The 14264-nt window shown below is 39.2% G+C and overlaps 1 protein-coding gene across 1 annotated transcript in view; it reads left to right on the top strand.

The window, feature by feature from the left end:
• Positions 1-14264, top strand: part of TSG101 (tumor susceptibility 101) — a 42087-nt gene that overhangs the window by 26419 nt on the left and 1404 nt on the right. Inside the window, exons 7-9 of the mRNA XM_038569218.1 lie at positions 473-564; positions 12247-12449; positions 13897-14136. Coding sequence (XP_038425146.1) covers positions 473-564; positions 12247-12449; positions 13897-14136 — 535 coding nt within the window. The remainder of the gene's footprint in view (positions 1-472; positions 565-12246; positions 12450-13896; positions 14137-14264) is intronic.

Raw genomic sequence — 14264 nt, 5'->3', positions numbered from 1 at the left:
GAGTGAGACAAACTATCCACAGCATGAGATTATTATTTTGAAAACTGTTTAAAGAGGAGAATTTTCAGATCAGATACTCACAAAGGCTATCAATGAACCATAGGTAAAAATTAAATAATATAATTTCCCTGGTATGCTAATTAATTGGAATGAGAAAGTTCTCACAAAATTGTGGTTACTTTCAGTTTTGATACTGTCCACCTGCCCTTAGAAATACTCTAGTTGCTTTTTGATCCCTGTGAAGGCAACCATCAATAAATAGGGCCAAACAAGAATATTTTAACCATTTACTGAAGACCCAATGTCATTAATGGAACTTCTCTAGAACTTAATTTGAATAGACACCTGTAGCTTTAAAAGTCATCAACTGATACAACAAAATGTCAAGCTTAGCATCCTGAATGGGGTTCTTAAAGGTACTCTAGTGTTGAGTCATCTTAACATTTAATGGGTTTTTAAATTCTTTTTTCAGTGGTTATCCAGGCTGTCCTTACCCACCTGGTGGTCAGTATCCTGCCACAACAAGTTCTCAGTACCCTTCCCAGCCTCCTGTGGCCACTGTTGGTAAGTACTCTTCAAAACTGTATTTTCTCCCAAAGTCATGGTCTCCTGTTGTGAAAAGTGTGTTTCATTTTTACATGTGAAATGTTAGAATATTCTTGTTACAGGAAAAACTCTTAATGGTCAATGTCCTATAATCCAGAACTTGAAGTAGGTGGTTTATCATTATGTAAATGAGCCTTCTAGTAAGGCACAAAAAGAAATGATTGACTCTTTTCACTCTTTCCTATGGGTCACATATTTTTGTTGATGAACTTTGTATGGGTTGAACTATTAACGGATACTTTGATTTCCCTGGCCTGGTTATATGTAAAAACAGATGAGCATCTTTAGGAGAAGAAAGCACTGCTGGGTATATTGCAAATTATTACAGGCCAGTAGTTCTTGCTGTTTAGTGTTGGCTTTTTAGGGTGCCTGAAGTATAATTTTCTTCAACTGCGAAGATGTAAGCAGTACAAGAATTTCTACAGATTCCCCACCCCACTGCATACCTGTCTGCCACTACCTGTACCACATACCTGCCTTCTCTCATAGATTAGTTGTCTTTGCTCCACAAGATCTTATCCTCTCTCCCTCACTCGGGGGCCAGTCATTTCAGCAGTCCTTCCCTCCCATCATCAGTTCTTCTCTGCTGGATTGCTCCTCATCGACACACAAAAAAATAATGCCCCAAACTAACCTTTAAAAATCCTCCTCTTGGTTCAATTTTCTCATCACTATTCCATTTCCTCATTCCCCTCTGCAAGCAAAACTCCTCAAAACAATTATCTGTACTCCATTATCTTCAGTTCCTCTTCTCTCTTAAGTCGCTCCGTTTGGGATTCCTTCATACCATTCCACTAAAGCTGCTTCTGTCAAGGTCACTAATGACCATTACAGGCTTGAATCCGACAAGTAGTTACTCCTCTCCACTTACTTTGCCTGTCAGTAGCATTTGGCACAGTTGGTTACTCCTTCCTTGATACACTTTCCTCTCTTGTTTTCGGAATGCCATACTCGGTTTTCCTCCTGGCTCGCAAATACACATACTCAGACTTCTTTACGGGTCCCTCCTTTTCTTAATGTTGGTGGGCCTCTTGCCCTAGTTCTTAGCATTCACTGTACTCACTCACCTGGTGATTTCCTCCAGTCTTAGCTTTAAATGCCATTTCTGTGTCCACAGTTCCCAAATGTATGCTTCCAGCCTGAACTCCAGATCCTCATAGCACTTGCCTTCTTACTACCTCCATGTGGATATTTAGCAGATATCTCGTCCAACATGACCAGAATTAAACTTTGCATCTTTCTACACAGCTTCCCCATCTCCATTGATACCTACTCAGTCCTCTTACTTTGGCATCGTCCTAGATTCTTCATCAGGAACCTACTGTCTTCAAAATAGATCTAGAATCTGATCATAACCAGTGCGAGTCCAAGTCAGCACATTGTCTCTCATCTAATTTATTTCAAAAGCCTCCCAAAAGGTTTCTGTGTTTGTCTGTGGCCCTATATTCTGTTTTAAACACAGCATCCAGATTAATCATATTAAAACATAAATGATGTCACCCCCATGCTCAAAACCTGACAGTGTTTCCCCGTTTCACTCAGAATTCAACCCAGAGTTCTTAGGCCTAGACTGAACCGACCATTCAGGTGCCTGTGTTAACTCATTATAAGCCATAGGAGGAAGCCATAGGTTTGAAGCATTTTATAGCTTAGACTAGATTATTTCCACATATCCAAAAATCAGGAATGTGGGGGAAATGGTGTATTTAAAATCACATTTAATGTTTATATTTTTAGAACAGGTCATCAAAGAAATTTATATTATATATTTTTTCAAGAGTACTTTCTTAGGCTAGAAACATTTTATGATAATCTTGGCTATCCTTTAATATGTATTTTTCTACCTTGCTTGCCTACTTAATTTTTTTCATCATTGTACACAACACTGTTGGACCTCAAAACTGTAATACAGGAAAGCAGAAGCATAAAAGTATTTGAATGTTAGAGTTCACAAATAGTCAACATTTCCTCAGTATATTAGTGGCTGCCAGGATTGTGTTGTTATTATTCTCTGTACTACCGAGGCCATGAGGGAGAACAAATGCAGTTTGTTTATCCTTGTACTTTGTATAACTTTATAGTTTCACTGTATAGGTTTTGATTTTATGGTGTAAAACAAGCACCTGACTGAAAACATCAACAACATGTCTTTTTATTATTGATATGAATGCCTGTGCAGGTGTTGGTATTTATCCCCAATATCATGAAGTAAAAGAACCATTTAAGAATGAATAGGGACCTCTGGGTGGCTCAGTGGTTGAGCATCTGCCTTCAGATCGGGCGTGGTCCTGGGATCCCTGGATCAAGTCCCACATCGAGCTCCCTTCAGAAAGCCTGCTTCTCCCTCTGCCTGTGTCTCTGCCTCTATCTGTGTCTTTCATGAATAAATAAAATCTTATTAAAAATTTTTTAAAAGATAAAAATGAAGTAATAGAGGGTCGTGTGGGTGGCTCAGTCGCTTGAGTGTCTGACTCGTTTCGGTTCAAGGTCAGGATCTCATGGGTCTTGAGAGCCCTACATACAGCAGGCTCCTTGCTCCATCTGTGTGAAGATTCTCGCCCTCTGCCCCTACCTCCACTCATGCACGCATGGGGGGCACTCAAAAAATCTTTAAAAAAAATAAAATAAAAATGAAGTCATGGAGATTGTATTCCTTATAGCAACTTCTTTAAACAAAGTACTGAAGAAGAATGAGGATGGATGTAGATCCTGGGACTTAAATAGCTCTTTCTGATTCCACTCAATGTAGATTTTAAATATTTAAAAGAAAATCAGAATTTGTTTTGTCATTTCATTGTATAGCTTTTTTATTAGATAGCGTCCCACTTTATCTGACGTAAAGCCACTCCTGTGAAATTGAAGCCCACTGAGGGCAGTAAGCAGTGAAGACAGCTGTTGAATAATTTAAAAACCTGTCCATGTTGCTTTTCTATCATGTCTGGGCAACTGTAGTGATATTTTAATACACTTGTATTATATAAGGGGAGAAAAAGTGGTGATCCATAACTCAAATTTTTCCTAGGAGTCATTTGTAAGACCAGGTGTATTTTTAGTATATCATCTTTGCAACTATCAAAAACATTTTCTACTGGAAAAAGATGTGGAATTTGCACAACTTTCCTTAGATTTTCTGTCCATTGTAAGCATTGTTTATCAACAGAGGCATCAGAAGAGAAACTTTTCTTGGTAACTGAGGGTAAAAGTTAAATTTTTAAAAACTTAAATTTCTGTTTCTTTGGATTAAAGTATGTGTTTAAGAGTGAAACACTTCTGTTAGGACTAGGCATATAACTTTCACCAAGTTGGTATTGCCAAAACTGTAAGAACCTGAAGGCTGATCTTAAAGGTTTAAAATGACTTGACCACCAAACCAAGTTATAAAGAGTAAGTTTAGGAGACAACATGAATACTTGTTTATGTTCTCTTAACAGCAGATACCAGAAGACAGCTTAAGTAGGTATGGATGTATGTTTTCTAGGCTGACAAATGGGTACTTAAGAGAAGCTTTAGTCCCCAATGAAGCATCTCAGTGGAGAAGGCCAAATTCTGCTGGATAGGGAAGAGTAGCGTGCTGTGGGAGTGGTTAATTCCCACTCTGCCAGATGCCTGTGTGCTAGCGGTGTCAGTGGTGCATCTGGTGGCAGTGCTTTGGGAATGATGAGGTGATTGGATATTGTAATCTGGATTAAGAAAGATTGGGGGTTATCAAGCCAGTGTTCGAGAATGTCACTATAGTGTGGTCCAGCGTGGTGCTCTCAACAGCGTGGAGCCACCTAATGAAACCTCCCCACGTTATGACTGTGTGTGTGAAGAAAGTCTGTGAACTAACTGGCTCCATTCTGAAGTTTATCAGAGGATATACTATCAGCCATACTTCCTTTGTGCCAGAATCTCCAGGTTTATTTCTTCTCAGTGAAGTCCTTTTATCAGAGAGTGGTTACAGAGGTCTTCACCCTGATTTACTTAGTGTTTTGAAACTTTGAGGAGAGAAATTAACAAAATGAAGTGCTTCTGCCCTTATACTTAACCTGGAATAGAATCTATTCTTTGGATACTTTGGATCTGTTGTTAAGATTCTTATCCTTGAGAGAAATCATGTAGCTAATGCACATCTTGAGAAAGAGTTCTTTGAATCAAATAATCATGAGAAGGGGTAGATGTGCCTTTGGGATATATATAATTAACTTTTTCTATATTCAAATGGAAACCCATTTCCACTTTCCAAATGGAAGGTTTTGCTTTATGTATATGAAGTAATGCTTCTCACTTATTTTAAAAGATATCAATAAAAAGAAGCCTCACATTTTTATGTACAACTCCTTTTTGTATTTCCAACACACAAAAAAAACACATAAATCTTGGGTATTGGACAATTTTTTTCCCTTGAAACACATGCTGTGTTCTTTTTTCATAGTTTCTTTTCAAGACTGGAAAAGTTTATCCTGCCATTTGTCCTATATCCCACTTGGATACTTTTGTTCCTAAGCCCAAGGTAACATTCATTAAGCTACTTTGCAAGGACTCAGTTCAGAATGTTTTGGTAGAGTTGTTAACTGCTAACGGCCAAGCTTTGGCCATCATGATGTTAGGTAGTCAGTCACGTGTGCTTTCTGATCAGCCCTGTCCACTTCAGTGTCCCCCTCCCCTGATATGTGTGCATGGGTTAGATCTCCGTCATGTTTCAAATCCCCAAGTAAACTAGCTCAGGGTTTTTCTTTTTAAAATCTGTCAGTACCATAAAGCCCTTGGGTATGTTTTAACTTACTGGCCTTACACAGGATTTCCTTTACATTGTTACACTGTCCTAGGACTTCGATTAATATTTTACAGAGAGATATGTTAGGGCCCAAATCAAATTTAACTTTTGACTCTTATTTTTAAAGCAAAACATACAAATATTTCACTTAATTTTAGCCACAGCTATTCAGAGTATCCTAACCAAACTTTATTTTTATAATGGATCTTACATTTACAAAACAAAATGAATTTCTACAAAACCTCAAAGCTGTAATTCCTGAGGACTGTTTCCATTGTTTAGACTCTGTTGAGAAGTCAATGTCACACTGAATTTGTTATATATGTTGTTAGTAATGAAGGAACAAATCCGTTCACATTGAAAAATCTGTTCACATTGAAAGGAACAAATCTGTTCACATTGAAAAAAAAAGTCTAACTAGTAATATGTATTGAAACTTAATACAAAGATCCTTTTTTGGGGGCAGCCCGGGTAGCTCAGCGGTTTAGCGCTGCCTTCAGCCCAGGATATGATCCTGGGGTCCCAGGATCGAGACCCACGTTGGGCTCCCTGCATGGAGCCTGCTTCTCCCTCTCTGCCTGTGTCTCTGCCTCTCTTTCTCTCTCTCTCTCTCATGAATAAATAAATTTTTTTAAAAAGATCCTTTTTTCTATTACTTGTAGAGCAAAACAAACTTTTATCTATAACTGTATAATTAATATAGTAATATAATAATTAAGCCATCTCACATACAAGATCCCTAAAAAAATGATGGATCTGAAAAAAAAAAAAAAATGATGGATCTGAGCATCAAGTAAGGTAGTAGGTGGTGTCTTCCCAACCACCACCACCACCCACTCTGCCCCAGTCAAATGCACAGAGGTGTAAAAGTTTGACAGTCCTTTGATCCTTGTCAGTGTGAAAGTTCTCTTTGGAGGCTTATTTCAGGACACTATGTCGATGATTGTAGTTGACTTATAGTTCTGAATCCTAGTCTTCAGACTTTTAAAATACATATGCTATGATTTGGGGTTTGTTATAGTGCTTATCCCCACTGGTATTTTTTTCTTGTCATTTTTTGGGAATATCCTAGCTGGGAGTTACCAAGCAAAATGCTTAGGGAAATATATCAATATTCAATTGATGATGCTCCTCCTATCACATTTACCCTGGCACCATAGATATATGAGTACCCTTTTGAGTTTAATATGATTAATGTAATTTTGTCTAGTAACTAAAAAGTGTGGCCTTAATCAGTGAGTCATTGTATGCTATGACACCCAACAGGACACCTCCATTCTTTACTAGAAAATTATGACTGGTAACCCCAGGAGTTAAAGCCAGTACCTACTATAGAATTTCTTTTGGAAATCTTCCTAAGTGCTGTATATCACAACCTCAGAGTTTAGTCATGTCATCTTAAGACTTTTTTCCTAAATCATAAATAAGGATCAGAAACAATAAGTTTGGTAGAATACTCTTAACAGACATTTCAGAAACTGGTTTTACCTGCATTAAAGTCTTTTTTTAAATGTTAGGAGCAGGGGCGCCTCAGGGGCTCAGTTGGTTAAGTGTCTGCCTTCAGCTCAAGTCATGATTCCAACGTCCTGGATCAAGTCTGTGTGAGGCTTCCTGTTGAGCAGGGGAGTCTGCTTCTCCCTCTGCCTGCCTTGCCCCCCACTCCATTCCACCTTGAGCTCTCTGTCAAATAAATAAGGTAAGGATTAAAATGTTAGGAGCAGGGATCCCTGGGTGGCGCAGCAGTTTGGCGCCTGCCTTTGGCCCAGGGCGCGATCCTGGAGACCCGGGATCGAATCCCACGTCAGGCTCCCGGTGCATGGAGCCTGCTTCTCCCTCTGCCTGTGTCTCTGCCTCTCTCTCTCTCTCTGTGTGTGTGTGTGTGTGTGTGTGTGTGTGACTATCATAAATAAATTTTTAAAAAAATGTTAGGAGCAGAAAATCTTGTAAATGCTGCAGCAGAATTATTTCTACATCTTCCATTTGTTGGTCTTTGTTTCTTTCTTTTTTTCTTTCAAAGATTTTATTTATTTATGAGACAGAGAGAGGCAGAGACATAGGCAGAGGGAGCCCGATGTGGGACTGGATCCTGGGACTCCAGGATCATGCCCTGAGCCAAAGGCAGACACTCAACCACTGAGCCACCCAGGCGTCCAATATTTATTTAATGAAGAGGAAAAAAACTTGGAAGAAAAATAAGCTTCCTATGGAGTAACATTCCTTCGAAAATAGAAGTTGGTAAACATGAGGTTTTCTTGACCGTTCTGTCTGATAGTGTTCTTCCCTCTCCGGCCATCCTGGATTAGTGAGTTTATGAGCATATAGAAACTGTCCTTCCAGAATCTGGCGCCCTCTCATGTGCTTCTGCCTGCTAGTCGCATCTCTCGTTTTTTATGATTGTGTAGCACCATGTCTAGTTTGTAGTAGTAACTACTTTGGTATCCTATCTTTCTTTTAAAGTTAGTTATTTGCTTGCTTGCTTGCTTGCTTGCTTGCTTGCTTGCGAGACAGAGCACAAGTGCCAACAGTGGGGAGGAACAGAGGGAGAGGGACAAGCAGACTCTACACTGAGTGCAGAGTCCGACATGGGGCTCGATCCCAGGACCCTGAGATCATGACCTGGCCGAAAACAAGAGTCAGATACCCAACCAACTGAGCTAGGCACCCCTGGTGTCCTATTTTAATGAGGTTCATACCTCAGTAGGTTCATACCTACTTACCTTACTTTTGAAAACTTGAATTTTCATGTAAACTAATGTACACCTTTCCTTGTGGTTTATGTTTATTTTCAAGAAGCATAAACCTGCTGATGGTTTTAAGTACCCTTTCTCTTACTGATAGTGGTTATAGAAACTTTCTTAAGCTTAAAGATTACTGCCCTGATAGTGTTTAAAAGATAAATTGAGGGATGCCTGGGTGGCTAAGTTAAGCATCTGCCTTCAACTCAGGTCATGATCTCAGGGTCCTGGGACAGAGCCCCCCATCAGGCTTCCTACTCAGTGGAGAGCCTGCTTCTCCCTCTCCCTCTGCAGCTCCCCCCACTTGTGGTTGGTCACACTCTGTGTCAAATAAATAAATAAAATCTTTAAAACAAAAATCAAAGATAAATTGAGGTCCCCTGATTTCTTTGGAAGAAAAGTCCCATAGCCTACACAGAGAATGGTAGTAGTATTAGAAGCTTACATATTCATAGACTATATGAAAGCTATTTTTAAGCAGCTTATGGCTTTGCCAGTTTTGTACTTAATAGCATGAATCAGAATGCCTTTATTCACAGTTATTTGAATGTTCCTTCTACTTCAGAGATTGACCTATTTTTTGTGTGTTTTTATTATAAAAGGAAATATGGGCTTGATCTGGTTTCTGAGGGATAGTAACTTAATCTTTGGGATTGCTTAGGCTCCACAGTTTGATCTGTAGCACAGATACCAAACCAAAGACCATTATGTGGGTCTGAGCAAGTGATTCACTTTTGCTCGTTAGAGGAAAGTTCAGAAAGGTTAGTGTTTAGTCAGACGAAATAAAATCTAAGACAACTACCCTTATGATGATACTTTTATGTGAAATCTAAAAAGTAAATAAGCCAAGCAATACATAAGCAAGCCGAGCTCACAGATACGAGAACACAGAGAGGGGGTTGCTAGAAGACCGGGTTGGAGGATGAGAGAAATGGATAAACTGTTTTTGTTTTTAGTAAATTGAATGTTTTGAAAGGTTACTGTTCGGTTATCTTGTACTTTGGGATTATCCTGGATTCTCTAATATAAATGATCTTTTTGAGTTACGGGAAACTGATCAAGCACTGCAGGAAATAAAACTGATTGTCTTAAGTGTCTGCTTTTAAATCAGGTAGTCTGTACTAGTGCACTTTGAAGATATGAGCCTGAATTATTTGCTGAATTATCAGGTCTATTGGGTTATATATTGGTTTCCTTATAGTAGGAAACTTTTTAAATTTATTCTTTATTTTTTAAAGATTTTATTTATTTTTTCATGAGGGACACACACACACAGAGAGAGAGAGAGAGAGGCAGGCAGAGACACAGAGGAAGAAGCAGGCTCCATGCAGGGAGCCCGACATGGGACTCGATCCCGAGTCTCCAGGATCACACCCTGGGCTGAAGGTGGTGCTAAACCACTGAGCCACAGGGCTGCCCGGAAACGTTTTTTTAAATTACCTTTTAGTTCCTAAGACTTACGTTCAGTAATTGGATCCTACCTAACATTAAATGAGGTTTTGCTTAGGATTACTTCTCAAAATCTTTGTTACCTATTCATTGCTGCTAATCTGGAATTGTAGAAGGGCACTTCTGAAATCTGACTCTGCATGGGAAAAGGTCAGTGTGGGGATTTGAGGTATGGCGATTTGCCACAAACTCTTCTTAACCCTAGGCTTGTTATAGAGCGTATAAGGAAATTAAAATTTCTCTTATGACATCTGAGGGCAAAAAAATTATTTTGTTTGAAAAGTGATCAAGAAGAAGAGACTCTCCCACCAAATCTTTATTATTTGTGTAAACAATCCCTTAAACTGTCAAGGTTCATGGAATTTTGAATTTTAATAGGGTTTCTTTTTTGGCATTCATATTCCAGATCTTAATTAAAAATTCTCTTCTTTTTAGAAAGTGGGCGGGCTTAAAATGTTTAAATATACTACATAGTAAGGTCTGTGTGGCAGAGGAAAGGACAGGGTCTAATCTTGGCACTTCCACCCTCCTCAGGTGAACTGTGACCTTTATCAAAAGCTGCTGCCTCAGCTTGGATCCCATTTTGAGTGTTAATGGCTTTAGCTGGAGACTCATTTGGAAGGCCTTATTTGTTGCTGGATGGTAGTGTTTCCTTTAATGTATTTCATAAGAGAAACTATTAATTCCAGAATGTCAGTGTGTGTTTTTAAAAAGAAATTTGAAAACTTCACATCAGTGTAAGTTGATCCACTTTAAGGTAATAATTTTAACAAAACTTGGTGTGTGAAAAACCCAGATGGTTATAAAAATACACTTCATCCTTCATTACTTCAGAAAACTTCTACACAGATCAATGGAACACTTTAACTGCTGCGTATAAATAACCACACAACTCTACTGCCTTGAAGGGACGTGTGTTGGAAAGGGTGTCGAAAAGCAAAAAATAGCGTAAAATATTTAACACTGCAGACTTTAACACTCACTGCTTTCATTTACTCAAATAACTCCGCCTGAGCAGCTACCACAGTTCAGTGCTAAGCCCTCCAGGAGTCCAGTTCTTTACAGATAAGACTGTTCCTGTCCCAAAGGGACACCAAGTTTTTACCAAGAAATGGTACCGAAATTCTCTCTTCGACATGCTTTGGTTTGCCATTTTTGCCAGGGAGGAGAAAACCAATTTACAATTTTAGTTCCTCACACCAACCAAGAGGTTTAGGGAAAATGCTAATTCCATTTAAACCTGAAAAAAAATTGATTTAAAGCAACTTAATATGGGATGGAATAATAAACATTGTTTCTGTAACAACCTGCCCCTTCTGATACGCAAACCAAAGTTAAGTTTCCGACCTGTTCGGTGTTACAACAAAAACAAAAGCCCAATTCCTGGTTTGTAACATGGGTGGTGGCCCAGACCATGTTGAGGTAAGTACGTGCCTCCTTTTCCAGTGATCTGGTTGCCCTTCTCATCTTGACATTCCAGTGTCAGGCAGGAAGCTTTTGGCAGATCCTTGTCTTTTTTGTACTCTGGGGTATTTTTTAAAGTTCAAAGTGTGTTTTTAAACTGATAAATATTAAGAACTATTAGTAGGAATTAATTAGGGTTAATAAAGGAAAGATCATTAATGAAGATTAGCCTTAACCTTATTTAATGGTAGAGAGAAGATGGGATCTGATATTTAAGAACATTAAACTGTTTTTGTTAGAATGATTTAAGAGTTTGTTAAAGAAAGAGGTAGATCTGGCTGTGGAAAAAAAAAGCAGGGTCATCTAGTAGGTAGTTAGCACACCCAGGGCATTTACAGGCTTTCGTATTAGTAAGTTTTTGCCTTTCCTAGGTTGTGATTAGTATAATTTAATTGTTGTAGCAAACGTATACCATAATTTTGGGGATGAGGTTGGCGTGTGGTGATAAGGCAGCAAGTACAAGTTTACAGTAGCAACACAACATCCCATAGAAAAGCAAGAATCACAGACGGATCGCAGCAGTGTTTCTTAACCTATCTTTCTCCTCCTCAGAAGCCTTTTAGACATTCTTTTCTTAATCAGCCCATTATTTGATCTGAAATATGCAAGGAAATTTTGTAGGACACTGAAGAAGGGATGTTTTAAAGAGAATAGTAAGAAATCTGAGAATAAACAAGTTCATCAGCTATTGAATTTTCTATACATCACTCTCTCTGGCTCATCTGTTCTTTACTTTGGGTAAAGAGTAAAGGAGTAAGTCATGTAGAAGGGAAGAAGCCTTATTAACCTTACAGCATGGAAACTGCCCGTTCTCAGTCCTCTTACTGGCCTCTGCAGTAGATTCCTGTCTCCTTCAGCTTAGCAGTGAAACTAGACAATGCATTTGGCCTGAATCAAATGTTTTTCTTTGGTATAAATTTGTCCCATTTGTTGAAGATCGAGTAATAACAGTAGGGACACAGCTCCGGCCTCGTTGAGAAAAAAGCTGATTATTTCACCTATCAGTACAGAAGGCAAGTAAATATGGATTAATAATAGTAATTCCTTTCAGGGAAAGTATTTCTCAACTCTGATTTTAATGTTATTTTTGATGAAATTATAAGATTGACTATAAAATTTTTTTCCTCCCACTTTGAAAGTGTCAACTCACTTTGTCCTGTTTTCGGAAGGTTCCTGTGAAAGGAATAGGAAGTGCATGGGAAATTAAGCCAGTAGCCTCTGCCTTTTTCCTTGCAGGCCCCAGTAGGGATGGCACCATCAGCGAGGACACCATCCGAGCCTCTCTCATCTCAGCAGTCAGTGACAAGCTGAGATGGCGGATGAAGGAGGAAATGGATCGTGCCCAGGCAGAGCTCAATGCCTTGAAACGAACAGAGGAAGACCTGAAAAAAGGTCATCAGAAACTGGAAGAAATGGTTACCCGTTTAGATCAAGAAGTGGTAAGTAACTCATTGATCAGTTGCAATTTTTAGATATCTACACCTTGGTTACCCTGGAAGTTGTGGGTCTAGTAAGAGAAAATTCTGCATGTCTTTAAGCATTTGAATTTAGCTTCTCTATAGCTTTGTTAGAAACGGAGCCTGTGTTTGCAGTTTGGTGTTTGGGAGCTGGAGGGGAATTAGACCAGTTCTTGGACCAGCTTCATCCTGCGGGACAAGGTTTGAAACCAAGGACGATTGTTTCAATGCTTGATGTAACCAGGAAATAAGAATCTGAGAGAATTCTAAGCCATGATGAAGATCTTCAGACCACGGGTTCACACTTAAAGGTCAGGGAGCCCTTGTACTCAGTCATCCGTAGTGTATGCAGCCTTTAGCTCGTAAACTTCCTCACATTTTTATCAGACTGTTGTGCCCATGTGACTTAATGATGAAGCACTAGCATAATTTAAGTGCCAGTTTCACTCACCACTTTTCATTCCCATGCAGAAGTTATTCCAACAAATGTGTCTGAGGACTCTGGGGACAGTGGTTTGTGTGTGCCCATTAGTCTCACAGAATGGTTCTAGTATGTAAAGTCAACTTCACAGTAGTAGCCAGCGATTTTTAAAAATTCAGGAAATTGACAGCAGTACAATTCTGAGCCCACAAGCACCACCTACAATATCTTGTAACTAAAGTTCAGGTGTTTGGGGTTCTATCGATTAATCTTCTGTATAGACAGAGGAAAGTTCCTTCTCTGTAGCAGCTGCCAATTTGTTTGGAAAAAAAGACCTCTTTTATGATTTTCATATAAGGAACCTCCTGCTAGAAGGTATCTTGTCTGGTGGCTTAGTTTGTAACATCATTTGTCACTAATAAGTAACAAGCTTATCACTGTCACTGGAAGTGCTCAGCTCAGGGTATTTTCAACATTGTTCTGGGACGCCTGGGTGGCTCAACAGTTGAGCATCTGTCTTTTGCTCAGGGCTTGATCCCAGAGTCACTGGATCAAGACCCACAGGGAGCCTGCTTCTCCTTCTGCCTATGTCTCTATCTCTCTCTCTGTCTCTCATGAATAAATAAATAACATCTTAAAAAAAAATTTATTCTGGGCAGCCCGGGTGGCTCAGCGGTTTAGCACTGCCTACAGTCCGGGGCATGGTCCTGGAGACCTGGCTCCCTGCATGGAGCCTGCTTCTCTGCCTCTCTCTCTCTCTCTCTCTCTCGATTAAATAAATAAAACCTTTTAAAAAAAATTTATTCTGTTCTCAGCATGTTACATCACCCCTCGTCCCCTTTGGCCAGTATATTATTTGAAACATTAATCTCAACCATGAGTTGTTTTAAGTATTGCCTTTTTATTTCACAGGTCTGTTTTGGTAAAGTTGAGTTGTAGATTTTTGACCAGCAGATAATTATGTACAGTAAGTATAAAGTCCTCATGCTTGGACTGTTTTGTTTTCAGGCTGAGGTCGATAAAAACATAGAACTTTTGAGAAAGAAGGATGAAGAACTCAGTTCTGCTCTGGAGAAAATGGAAAATCAGTCTGAAAACAATGATATTGATGAAGTTATCATTCCCACAGCCCCACTATACAAACAGATCCTAAATCTGTATGCAGAGGAAAATGCTATTGAAGACACTATCTTTTACCTGGGAGAAGCCTTGAGGCGGGGAGTAATAGATCTGGATGTCTTCCTGAAGGTATGTCTTCTTCAATCTGCTTTCCAGGATCTCAGAACTCAAGTTTTAGAGGCACTGACCTTGAAAGCCACAAACCAAGTGGGTTTTCCTTGTAGGGGAAGTTAAAACTCCTTGTGTTCCCAAAGTGA

This window comes from Canis lupus, chromosome 21, assembly GCF_011100685.1.
Source record: "Canis lupus familiaris isolate Mischka breed German Shepherd chromosome 21, alternate assembly UU_Cfam_GSD_1.0, whole genome shotgun sequence".
NCBI lineage: Eukaryota > Metazoa > Chordata > Mammalia > Carnivora > Canidae > Canis > Canis lupus.
The sequence above is the reverse complement of the archived record's forward strand: the minus strand, read 5'-3'. Positions and strand labels throughout refer to the sequence as shown.